General features: G+C 57.6%; 1 protein-coding gene across 1 annotated transcript; it reads right to left on the reverse strand.

The window, feature by feature from the left end:
- Positions 1–2245: 2245 nt before the first annotated feature.
- Positions 2246–5665, reverse strand: ARPC4 (actin related protein 2/3 complex subunit 4; the record flags this gene model as incomplete). Its single annotated transcript, XM_084246878.1, has 3 exons — positions 2246–2326; positions 4583–4753; positions 5606–5665. The coding sequence occupies 3 exons, from the start codon at positions 5663–5665 to the stop codon at positions 2321–2323; spliced, it is 237 nt and encodes a 78-aa protein (XP_084103004.1). The 3' UTR covers positions 2246–2320.
- Between the last annotated feature and the right edge of the window lie 6748 nt (positions 5666–12413).

Genomic DNA, 12413 nt, shown 5'->3' on the forward strand with positions numbered 1-12413 from the left:
TCCCCCTCTCTGAGAACCCACTTTCTTTAGTTATCAGGGAGATCTGCCCGTTCAGTGAGAGGGGCCCCCGAGTTGGCCAGCCCCCCACAACCACTGAGAGCCCTTCCCAGCCCTCCTTTGGTTGGCGACCGGGCTTCCCACAAGGCATGCCCCTGGAGAGGGCAGGCCGACTGGCAATCCCATCTATTCACGAGAGCCTGCAAATTTAGTTGTAGGGGCTCTGGACCCCGGCAGACGGAGCTGTGACAAATGGGGGTTCTGGCGGGCTCACCCCGGCAACGCCGTCCCGTGAAGGATGGGGGACCAGCTGCCATACTCTAGTGGACCTGCAACTCCGCTGCGAGCACTTGTAGCGTTCGCTGCAGAGCACACAGCCTGTGCCCCAGAGGAGGCACACCTAATTCTGCAAGGCGGGGAGGGAGGTCACAGAGGGAATGTCATAAAGGGGATGGTAGCTGTCCAAGTTGTCCCCACCCACAGCCCCTCCTGTACGTGGCCTTGCCCTCCACTTCCAGACACCCCTTTGGTCATCCAATGAAACTCGAAAGCGCAGCTCGGAGGCCAGCCATTCTCAAAACGTTCTGACACCTTTTACTCCTGCACCCCCTGGGCCCCTTGAATCCCTGGGTGAAACACTTGAGTGCACCATTTACAGACACGCTTGCTCTTTTCCTAGCACCCCAGCCCCGTCTCTGCAGGAGAGCCAGGTCATCTCCATGCCCAGCAGGGCAAAGGTTACCCAACAGCTTGGACTCGGGGCTGATGGAAAGGCCAGCTCTTGTGTTCGGCCTGGATGGCAGGTCTGTCAGGCTGCTGACATCACCTCCCTTTCCCAGCTAAGAAAACGAGGCAGATAAAAATGACTTGCAACAAGAGGGAAGCCTCAAACACAAGGGTTTTCCCTTCGGCAAGGTGTCACCAGCCGAGTGTTGTCCAGTCGAACTTTCTGTGGTGATGGGGATTTCTCTCCATGGACATCTGACGTGGCTGGCACGTGGAGCCGCTGGGCACTTGAATGTCATGGGTGGGACATAGGAAGTGAAAGTTGAACTTCAGTAACTGAAATGGCAGCATGGGGCCAGGCATGCCACGGAGCACGGCACAGGCAGGCGTCTGGGATTTCAAGTCTACCCTCTTGCTCAGTGGCTAGCAGTTTGGGGACAAGCAGCTGACAAAGTGCCCTGAAATAAGACCCATACTTCTTGCGAGCTCCTTTTTAACCCAAATGAACTCGCTATGTGAAGAGGGCCATGGCGCTGGGGAGGCAGAGATCAGTTACAGGAAAAGCTGGTGCCCGTGCCCGAGTCCAAGCGAGGTCTCCAGCTCGGGCCCCCGGCAGGGATCAGGCCAGCGGCCCATCAGGAGACCCCTCCTAGAGGGGGTTCCCAGGCCCAAGGACCAGTCACGTGGTCTTGGGGAAAGAGCAAGTCCCACCTCCCCTCCTTCCACATAAACACACAGAGCACAGGCCTCATGCAGCCCCAAGGGGCAAGACTTTAATTAGGGGAGGGCGGATTCACCAGAATCAGAAAAGGTACAGCAAGCATGGGAACAGAGGCGCCAGAGCAGGCGGCGGCCTGGCCGCTGCAGCACAGGCACTGCGCCTAGACAAGGCAGAACGAGGGCTCCTCTCAGCTGGCCCCTGCCAGCTTCCGGGCCCCAGTTCCTGGGCAAGGCTGGTGGTCAACGACGGCTCAGCCCGTCCCCCACCACCAGTGCTGGGTGGTCATCTTCAGGCAGAGCTCAGGAAGCTGGTGGAAGGTCTTCACTGCTTCTACTGGGCCCAAGGAGGCTTGGGAAGAAGAGGGCAAGGGAGGTACTGGAGGCTGAAACCTTCCCCGCCTCCCGACAGGGGAGGCCGGGGGAGGAACAGTAGTCGCCTTCTGGCTCCAGGCCCGCCCAGACCCACAGCGACCAAAACGGTATAATCACTGGGACCAGTCACAGCCACTGAAGGTGGAGGTTGGTTGTTCAAAAAAAAAAAAAAAAAAAAAAAAAAAAGACAAAAGGTTACAGTCTCCTACAAGCACAGAGTTTAAGTCTCAAGACATTAAAAAAAATCTGTCCCAGCCCAGGGGACTGAACATCAGAAGCCAGCCTGACCGGGCACACGCGGCCCGGGGACAGGTCCGCTGCGACTCTCTCGCCCAGCTAGCAAGCACACACCCCGCCCGCATCCAGTGCCCACCCCGCCCCAGCCCCTCTGCTGCTCTTCCGTTGCCACTCTCGCTGCTGCCACAGCTCTGGGAAGTCGTTCCAGGACGCCGTCAGAGACACGAGGGAGTCTGAGGGGGAAGGCCACGAGATCCAGCCAGGTGGTTTAAAACTGTTGAGAGAACCAAGAGGTGGAGGGTGGCGGTTACTACATCTTGCAGGCCTGCTCTGGGGAGTGCGCGCGTCTCTGAGGGGCAGAGCCGAGTGCCAGGACACCAGGTGGGCATGCTCTTTCTAGCTCAGCCAGCATTCTGCAGTGACCTTCAGGGCGCTGGCCCAAAGCGAGCACTAGACAGGGCAGAGAAATGAAGGGTCTCACGGCATTTCTGCAGCTCCCCCTCTTCCTGCAGGCTAGGAAGCTGGCACAGTGCTTTGCCTGGGAAGATGCGTTTGCCATCCTCAGGAAAAGACTCATCCACAAGGCCTCGGGAGCCAGTGGGTCAAGGTCAGAGTGCCAGGATCTGGGACACTCTGTCACGCTGTGGGTGACCCTGCAAGCAGGACAGGTCCTTGAAACGTTTTTGACCCTCAAGGATTCCCTCCACGGTGGTCCCTAGAACCCGGGCTGTCTCACAGAACAGAGGCTGTTTGACATGAAGGCAGGGACAAGCACCGTTTGGTCCGCAGTGACTAAGGGAAGGTGAACCCCTGGCCACCCTTGACAACAGGCAGAGGCCGCACTCGAACTCAGTGCTGGGGACAGTCTTACCCAGGCCGCACTGGGGCATGTCATGGAGGTGAGATCTGCGCTCACCAGGTCCCCACACAGCACCCCCTCGTATTACCTGCCCCACCTGTCCTTGCTCCTGAGAGCATAACCCTTCCAGAGGCTAGGCTACCATCTTAGAACCTGAGCTCTCTGAGTCTGGAAACCCAGTCCAGTTGCTTCACTTACTGGCAGAGGCACCCTGGGCAGGAGGTTTAATCTCCAGGGCCCAGCTCATTCACCTGCCTCAAAGGTGGTGCCACAAGGCCCGAATGTGCTCTTTGTAGCGGCAGGACCACAGAAACGTGACTCTCGTAACTAAGTGACCGTGGACTCAGGAGCCAAGGATTCAATTGGGACAAGACTCTTGGCAGTTGAATCTGGAGGCCTCTGAGTGGCCTGGCCAGCAAAATCTGTTGCTGCAGTGCGTGGAACGCCTGCCACGTTCCATGTGACAGGCTTCACAAATGTGCCTTTATCACACTCAAGAACAAGAAAAGGCACATACTGGGCCTCCCCGGTGGCGCAGCGGTTGAGCGCTGGGTTGCGAAGCTGCCCGCAGCCTCTGCAGCGCCGGTTCGATCCCCGGCCACTCCCCGGCCACCGGAGGAGGGTCCCACATGGCGCGCAGACCTCTCCTGCCGCCCGCTGCTCCCCTCAGCAGTGAACTTCGGTCCTTCTGCCTGCTCTGCTCCCCGCTCTGGCTCTGGTGAATTCTCTCACCCTCCCACGCTTCTGACTGTACCCAGTGCTTGTATAAATAAATAAAATAAAATAAAATAAATCTTAAAAGAAAAAAAGAAAAGGCACATACTAACGCCCTCACTTTGTAGCTGAGGAAACCGAGGCTCTGACGAGCGGCTCAGCGGCAGACAGGAGCAGCCGTCTGACTCGCCTGCACCGGGTACGAGCCCGCCGCCCTGGGCTCGGGGACAGCCACTGTACGCCGGCTGCCCTCAGCGTAATTAAAGCCCAGGGGAGGCGGATGTTAATTTCCATTTTTAGGAACTGAAGCTCCGACTGGGCTGGAGCTGCATGCACTGGCCTAAGTAAACACCGAGTCCACCATCTGGGATCACGTGCCGCTCGGAGTAGAACATGTCAACAAACCCAGGACTGCTTGGAAGAGGAAAAAAAAACACAGCGGCATGTCCCGAACATCTAAACAAGAAACACCAAGTCATCAATTCGTCAATGTAAACACCGCCCTCTCTCGAGGGCTGCCGCAGGGCCCTCCGGGGGACTCAGCCATGGAAGTGATGGAAACAGCCCGCGCAGCAGACGCTGAAGAAAGGCTGTCTGAGAAGTGGATGCGCACCACGACCGACGTCCTCCAGTGCTGGGAATCTCAGTTGTGGCTTTAACTCGCTTAAGCTATATGGGTATACGGGCGGGGCCTGTGGGCATTCTGAGGTGCAGAAACGCACCTGTAAGTCCCTGTGAGGGACGAGGAGAGGGGGCACCAGACGCCCAGTGGCTCCCTAAGATGACCCTCAGGTCGTCCTGCTCCGAGCCACCAGCTGATCTGGCACCCACCAAGGGTCAGAGAGGCCTAGGGAAACAGTCACACGGTCACGCTACTTTCCCGCCAGACGCTACTATGCCCTCAGCCTGACCCACGGCTCCTACTGCCGGAAGGAAGCCAGAAAGGCGCCCACTTACATTCTTGAGGAACTCCTCGGCCACGATGCGCGCACGGGCGTTGACCGACAGCTTCATCTCACTGATCTCCTTGTCAATCTCCTCCATGAAATGAATGACAAAGTCCACCAACTTGTGCTTGTACATCTGCTCTGTGTGGAAGTTGGTGATCAGGAAGCTGATATCATAGCCCTACGGGGAGGAAGACAACAGAGAGAAGGAAGACCAGGAGAATGAGCGTCCCAGGAGCACTTCACAGACCACGTTCTGTTTGCTCAGCGACAGGCGGCCCGGTGGCGGGGATCGCCCAAGCAGCCCCGCGGTCAGCAGCCCAACTGTTTAGGGGTGGGGCGGTGTCTAAGTTGGGTCCGAGGAACTGAACCCAGCTGAGAAACCTGTGTGGATCAGCTGTCTCTGGAAGACTGTGCGCAAAAGCTGCCTTCAGGATGAGTCAAGGGAGTTAGGGGACGTAAACCTGGTTACAGGAGCACCTAATCAAGCAGGTGCCTGGGAAGAGGATGACTGAGGTCTTGATCGGATGAGCTGACGAGGGGTTTTTCTACCCTGGGTGACCCGAGGGCAGATCTAGAACCAGGAGAGGGGAATTCAGCCCAGGACAGGACCAGCCTGGCCAATGGCTGATGTGTCTCATGACAGTGTGTGCTGCTCTGCGTGGGGGCTGCTCTGTCACTGGGACTATTTTAGGTCCATCTGGCAAGGAGGTGTGGAGAGGACTCAAGTACAAAGGCTACGTGACCCAATGTCAACTGTGGCCTTGCAAGACCACGATACAATGGGTGGCAGAAGAGAAAGGATTCTGATTCACTGGGCCCGTCGGCCATGAGACTGCGGCTCGGGAAGAGGAGCAACACCTCGCCTCTTTTCCTTTTCCGTGGCTATGCCAGACTTCCACCTGCCCCCCGCACTCCCGCTCTAGGTGAGAGGGCCACCTCTCAACTCAGGCAAGGGTGCCCCATGGCGGGAGGAACAGAAACAGGCCAGGCTCCTGCTGCGTATTGAGAACATGTGGCCCACACGCCTTACCTCCACAGGCTTCCTTCGGAGGATAAAGAAGTTCTCTGCGCGCATCATCATGAAGCGCATGAACTTGTGGCATAAAATCTTCTCAATCTCATCTGCCTGGTGAGAGCCAAGGAGAAGCATGTTTCCATCAAGCGAACGCCTAGGCCAACCGACCCCACCTTTCCCCAGGCTGCAGGGGACAGCAGGGTTTGGCAGCTTAGAACCAGATGAAACCAGCTTGGTTGCCAGATGAAAGGAGGGGCTCTGAACTGCCCCAACTTAATGGGGTACTACTGCGAGCTCATCTCTGCCTCCTCCAGAGGGAATTCCGGCAAATTCGTGTTTAATGGCTCCTTCCAGAGTCCACACCTTTATTTAAAACTTTGTTTCCCTTTTTCATTTCATCAGCCCTGCGCTTACCAAACGCCGTACACACCACCGTGGGGAGCGGAGTGGCTGAGGCGATCTCTGCTTTTATACAGCGAACGCCAAACAAGCCGCGGTTTCTCTGTGCCGAGCGCTCAGTATCTCTAAAGGGGGATTCTGCAGCTGGCCGTGGGCAGGCTCTGACCACTGCGCCCTCGGCCAGCACTTGCTAATCTCCCCGCTGACCAAGGCAGCAGGACCCAGGGCTGGCTTTCCTCAGGCAACCTCGCCCAGACTTACTAACAATGTTTCGTGTTCACTGTGTTTGTTTTCAGAGCTGTTCTCCCTTTGGCAAGTACTATGGGTTTCTACTTACGGCATAAAGTTTTTATTTCAAACCAATTTAAGTAAAAGGAAACAACGTGAAGAAACCCATTAAGTAAATAACGGTCCAGATGGGACATACATATGACAAATCACCGGGATGGTGGGAGAGTCAGACATTGGTGGAATACTGTCCGAGAAAACATGGAAGGAGTCGCATTTTGTTTTCAACCCCAAGCCTCGCTTTCGGAGTTCATGGCTCTTGAGTCGGTAGCTGCTCTGCTTTTCCTGAGCTGGACTCACGCTCCATTCACTGGCATGGTTCTATGACTTGACACCAAACTGGCCCCATGGCGCGGCTGCTGCATTTCAGCCTTCTCATTTAGAACAGGGCCTACAAGCTGGGGCTGTTCTCTTTTTATTCTGCTAAGCCTGGCATTTCCTGGGTACATTCAAGGAAGTAGAACCAAGCAGGCTGATCTGTCGGATGGGGGTGCCTGGCCCCCTGGGAAGGTCGGGGCTGTGTGAGCTCACCTGCTTCACAGCAATGCTGACCCGGACAGAGTTGATGGAGCCCTCAATCAGAACCTTTTCCTTCTCATTCCTGCTGATGGTCACAGGTTGTAACAGGAGCTCTTTGCTACTCCTGAAAACACAATGGCACAGAGACGTCTGTATTATAGGGACAGAATTGTCGGGGAGACCCCAGAGCAACTTCTTCTTTTTTGAAATTTTTCATTTATTTATTTTTAAGATTTATTTATTTACACAAGCACCGGGTATAGTCAGAAGCACGGGAGGGTGAGAGAATTCACCAGAGCCAGAGGGGGGAGCAGAACAGGCAGAAGGACCGAAGGACACTGCTGAGGGGAGCAGCGGGCGGCAGGAGAGGTCTGCGCGCCATGTGGGACCCTCTTGCAGGCAGCTGGGGATCGAACCGGTGCTGCAGAGGCTGCAAGCAGCTTCGCAGCCCAGGGCTCAACTGCTGCGCCACCGGGGAGGCCCAACAACTTCTGAATCATTATCTGAGACCAGAGTCTAAGGAACAGCAGACTCACAAGCAGTGGTGCTTAAAGATGGGGATGGGGGAAGTTCAGCAAGCATGTTCTCCAGCACAAAGAGCACAGGGTCTGGAGTCAGGATGAAAAGGGTCTGGGAATCTTCTTGTTACTTCCCTAGGAAAGTTATCCTGGTGGGACCGCAATGTCCCATCTGTAAATTGACTGATTCCTACTTCACTGGCGAGGATGAGAGACCAAAAAGGGTCAAGTGTCTAACAGTGTGCTTGGCACGTGGTCAAAGCCTGACATACGACAGCTCTTACTTCGACAACTACAGGCGACCTCTACACCACCGAGGGAAAGAGGAGAAAGCCTGCCTTAGCGATAAGGACAAGCTAATTTTGAATAGTTTGGCCTCCTTTAATTATCAATCCAGAATGAGCCACCATTCACCTTTAATACTCCCTCCATTTCAATTCTTGATTTGATGTCTCTGAATCCTTAAGATATCCGTGGTGGTGGTGGTGGTGGCTCTTGGGGGGAGGTGGAGGGCGGGAGGTGTATGGGGGGAGCCCTGACCACTTTAAAACATCTGTGGAAATCATATATGTTAAAAAGGACATCATGGAACATCCTAGTATCTTGTCAAATTTAATCCAGTATCTTTTCCAAATTTAAATATCACACCAGTGTAGTAACACTGCTTATCTCAGTTACACATGTTCCAGATTAAATCTTGAAAGCGGAAAAATAATTTACTTACAAAACCTAAACTAGGTGAGAGAATAATCCCAAACATGGGCTCTCTGGAGAGGGGAATGGGATCCAGGTTGGCATGGGGAAACGCGTGACTCTTAAATCAGAAAGGGATGGAGACGGCCTCTCAGGTCACTGGCTTCTCTCCTTCAAGGGCCGCGGGTGACACCCTGTCAGCGGCCCACTCCTAGGAGTCCCACCCGTGTCAAGTGATCTTGGCTCCAGGGTTTTGGCCTGCCAACCCACTGACCCTGTTTTCTCAACTCCAAACTGGGAATCACAGTTCACTGGCAATAAGACAGAACACGGGAGCTGCAGCTGCCCCAACACCACAGGGAAGAAAGTTCATGGTATCCTCCAGACAACAGCCGTCCCTGGGTGCTGGACCCTGGCCCCCATCCCGACCTCTTCCCTACCTGACTTCCACTTCCGGCTTGTTGTGTCGCTCCACAACCTGAGAGGAGAAATTCTCCAGACAGAGGGCAGCCTGCAGCGTGGCCCGCACGGCACTCAGGTAGGGGCGGAGAGTGGCAGTCTGTACAAGAAACCCCATGGGAGGGTCAGATTCTGTCTCCCCATGCCCACGCCCCTCCCTCCCCGCTCACATGCAAGCCAGGCAGCGCCAGCTGTCACACAGCACACTGAGCAAAATCGACAGCCTTCACAGTGACCCGCATCCTCAGTCTGCAGCAGAGACGTCAATGGGAGATGACTTTAGCTGCCAGGGGCCATCTGGCAACGTGAGGTCATTTTTCCTGGTCCTGGGAGGGTGCTACTGTCACTGAGGAGACAGGTCAACCACACCGCTCACACCCTGCGACGCTGAGGACTACTCAGCCCCCAACAGCGCTAAGGAAGTCTGGGCTGGAGGCACACAGTAGGCGACTGCCGCTGACTGGTCTTTTGAGCCAACAAATCAACAAGTCTGCTGGGTGTCAGGCACTGGCCCAGGGGCTGGGAATTCAAAGAGAAGTAAGGCCCTCTCTACCCTTACATGGCGCAGCGGGTGAGGGAGACTGAACAAATAACTTGAATATAAGAAAGGAAGAAACCTGAAGTAATCATATTTACAAGTGATCTTGGTTTTGATTTGAAGATGGAAACAGCATTAGGATGATTTTACAATAAGAAAACCCAGAATAAGAACATTCTCAGTAGAGGGATGAGCTTCTAGCCACGCCAGCCCATCTTCCGTTCCTTACATATCAGATAAGACCTTTCACACCGGCTGGACCCATCTATCTGCTGGCTCTTCTCCCCTCCCCGTCTAAGTCATACCCCAGATTTTGGCTTGTTTGGGGGAGGCCTCTTCCTTCCTGAGGCCTTTCTTGACTTCCCTACTCATAGCATTTATTGCCAATGACACCTCCTTCAGACACCTTTGGTAAAGTCACTTCTCCCTCACCACTAGGTAACAATCTTCATGGTCAACAGACCATGCCTCTTTTATTCAAATCTACAAACTTGCACCCATGCTCATTTAACACTTAACAAACACGGTCTCGCTAATTCTCTGTAGAATGAATGAATGAAGTGAGATTAGAATGAACACAAAAGGCCATGGAGGAGTTCCAGGGCAGTGATGACTAGTGCTGCTGTGCATGGGAAGCCTTTTTGATTCGACAGATGAGACTACAATGGCATCCCGGAGATTCGAGGGGAGTCGCAAATGCCAGGCGGCTAAGTTTAGCCTTTTAGGTGGTAAGGAACTGCTGGGGCTTTCTGAGGAGGAAGTTCATGACTGCAGCTGCATGGTGACTGGACAATGAATTGGAGAGGGAAGTGAGACCAGTAGAGAACTGTCTCATCGCTGCTGAGACCCGGGGCTGGGCCAGGGAACAAGCCAAGGGAGTATCATAGGGGTTGGCATCCTATTGGATGGAGAGAATAATGGAACCAAAAAACAACTGCCAACGAACTATGGCCCATCAATAAAATACCAATAAAATAAAATACCAACTGGCAATAAAACCACCACTGAAACAGACAACAAGGGTGAATCTCAAATGCATTATGATGAGAAGCCATACTACAAAGTGCACCCGCTGAAGATTAAGAATCCTACTCACATGACAATCTAGCCGGAAAAGGCAAAGCTACAGGGGTGAGAGGAGATACCAGCGGTAGCAAGGGGTTCGGGAGGGGGTGTAGTGATTACAAAGGGATCTGAGGGAAGTTTTTAAGGTGATGGAAATGGCCTGTGTCTTAATGCTAATAGTTACACGCCTGTGTTTGTCAAAATTCATCAATGGTAAAATGGCAAATTTCAGGGGGTCAGCCCACTGATGCCTGCCTTCTCTGTTACAAAACAGACAGTAACCTTGATTTGTAGGAAAAAACCAAGAAGCATGGCCTCAATTAGAAAGAGACCAGCCCAGTTACCTCCAAGTGAGGCAGGAGGACACAAAACCGTCTAGGAGGAAGAGCAAGTGCAGGAGAGGAGACGAGTTTTGGTCTGGAGATCTAATGCCAAGGTGTCTTCAGTGACTGCCAAGTGAACCTTGGCCGCGGGCTGGGCGGGCAGACTGGGGAGTGACAGGGCACGCACGGCGATCGCGGCCGGGAGACCAGGCAGGTTATCTCCGGGGAGTGTAAGGAGGAGGTGGCGAGCCAGCCTCGACTCCCGGGAACACCCACGATACGGAAAGGCAGTGTTTCCAGCAAGCTCGGCAGGACGGAGGCCCACCCGCCCCACAGCCGGCAGGGGGGCTCTGACCAGGCAGGGGCTGGGGAGGGGGCCGCGAGCAAGGGCCGTCCCGGGGCAGCAGCGAGCCCGAGGGGCACGAGCGGGATCGGGAAGTGGGGCGCGTCCTCTGGGGCCGCAGGTCCGGCGGGCAGCGGCGCCCGGGCGTTCCCCGCGGGTGGGCACAGGCCCCGCGGCCGGCCCCGGCGGCCCTACTGGGGGCGTGCGGCCTACTAGGCGCCGGCGAGACGAAATCACCAGCCTTGGGGGCCCCACCTCAGGCTTCCTCCGCGCCCCAGAAGCACCCCCCTTCCCGGAGAGCCGGCCCGGGGAGCCGCCAGCCCGGGGGGCGAGGGCGCCCCCCGCGCGCCCCGTCCCCCGCTCGGCCCCCGCCCGCCCCGGCCCCACCGCGCCCCGGCGCCCCGCCCCCCCCGCGGCCCGGACCCCGCGCTGCGGGGCCGCCCCTCCCCCAGGCCCAGAGCCCGCGGGGGGCGGCGGGGGTCCCCGGGGGTCCCCGGCCCGGCCCGGCTCGCTCACCATCGCGGGCGCTGGCTGGCCGGGAAGCGGAAGTGCGGAAGTGGCCGGGCGGCGCCGCGCAGGGGCGCAGCCGCAGAGCCGCCCGCGCTTCCGGGCCGCACCACGCGCCGCGCCGGGGGGGGCGGGCCCGGGCGCCGGGGCCCCGCGGGGGGGCGCCCCCGGGACGCGCCCGGCGTCCGCGCGCTCGGAAGGCGTCTCGCCGCCGCCCAGCCTCCGCCCGGCGCCCGCCCGGGGCCCGCGCTGCCGGGCGGTGCGCGGGGCGTCCGCGCCGCCGTCCCCCCCCGGGGCGCGCAGTGGTGCGGCCCGGCCTCGGGCTGGGCACCATATTAGGACAAGGCGAGGCAGCGGCGCCCCGATCCTTCCGGCTCTGCGCCCCCGTCCCGTCCGCGGCCCCTCCTACCTGCCGCCCCTGGGGCTCGGCGGGCCTCCCCGCCCCGCCCCCCGGCCCGGGCCCTTCCCTCGGCCCGCCCGAGGCGCGCCCCCCGGCTGCAGTGGGCTCGCCCGCGGCCCGCGACGCGGCGCCCCCCCGCCCGCCCCCCCAGCCCCGCCGCGGGGGGCCGCCCTCGGCCGGTTCCGGGGCGGCCGCTCCGTCAGACCGGAACTCCCCGCCCCCCCCGGGGGCCGTTGGAGGCCGCTGTGAGGAGGTAGAGGGGCGGGTCACGTTAGGGGGTCCCTAGAGGACAGGGACCCCGAAAGCGGGACGTTGGGGCGACCCGCGATCGGGGCCAGCCGCTGAGCCGCCCCACGTCTTCGGTGCCAGGCACTGAACTGGGCTCTTGGCGGGCATCGCCTCCTAATCCTCAGAGCATCCCGGGGAGGTAGGTACTGTGGTCACCCCCATTTCACAGACGCACACCGTGTGCCCCCATCCTGCAGATGGAAGCACCGAGGCTCGGGGGGTACCCCTGCTCGGGGCCTCTCGACTAGAGAAGGGCAAAGCCTGGGCCTGGCCCAGGCAGGTTTGGGTCACCAGGGGAAAGACGAGACAGGGAGACCGGAGAGCATGGAGAACATTAACTTGTAAGAGTGAATGTTTGCAAGTCGGTGAAATGGAAGAGCGCGCCAGGAGGGCCGGCCCGCGCGCGCGACAGGGCACAGCTTGTGGCTGCAGACTCAGATTGGATGGCACCTGGGTCACCTGGCTGTGTACCTGTTCTTACTG

This window comes from Talpa europaea, assembly GCF_964194135.1.
Source record: "Talpa europaea genome assembly, chromosome: 11".
Classification (NCBI taxonomy): Eukaryota; Metazoa; Chordata; class Mammalia; order Eulipotyphla; family Talpidae; genus Talpa; species Talpa europaea.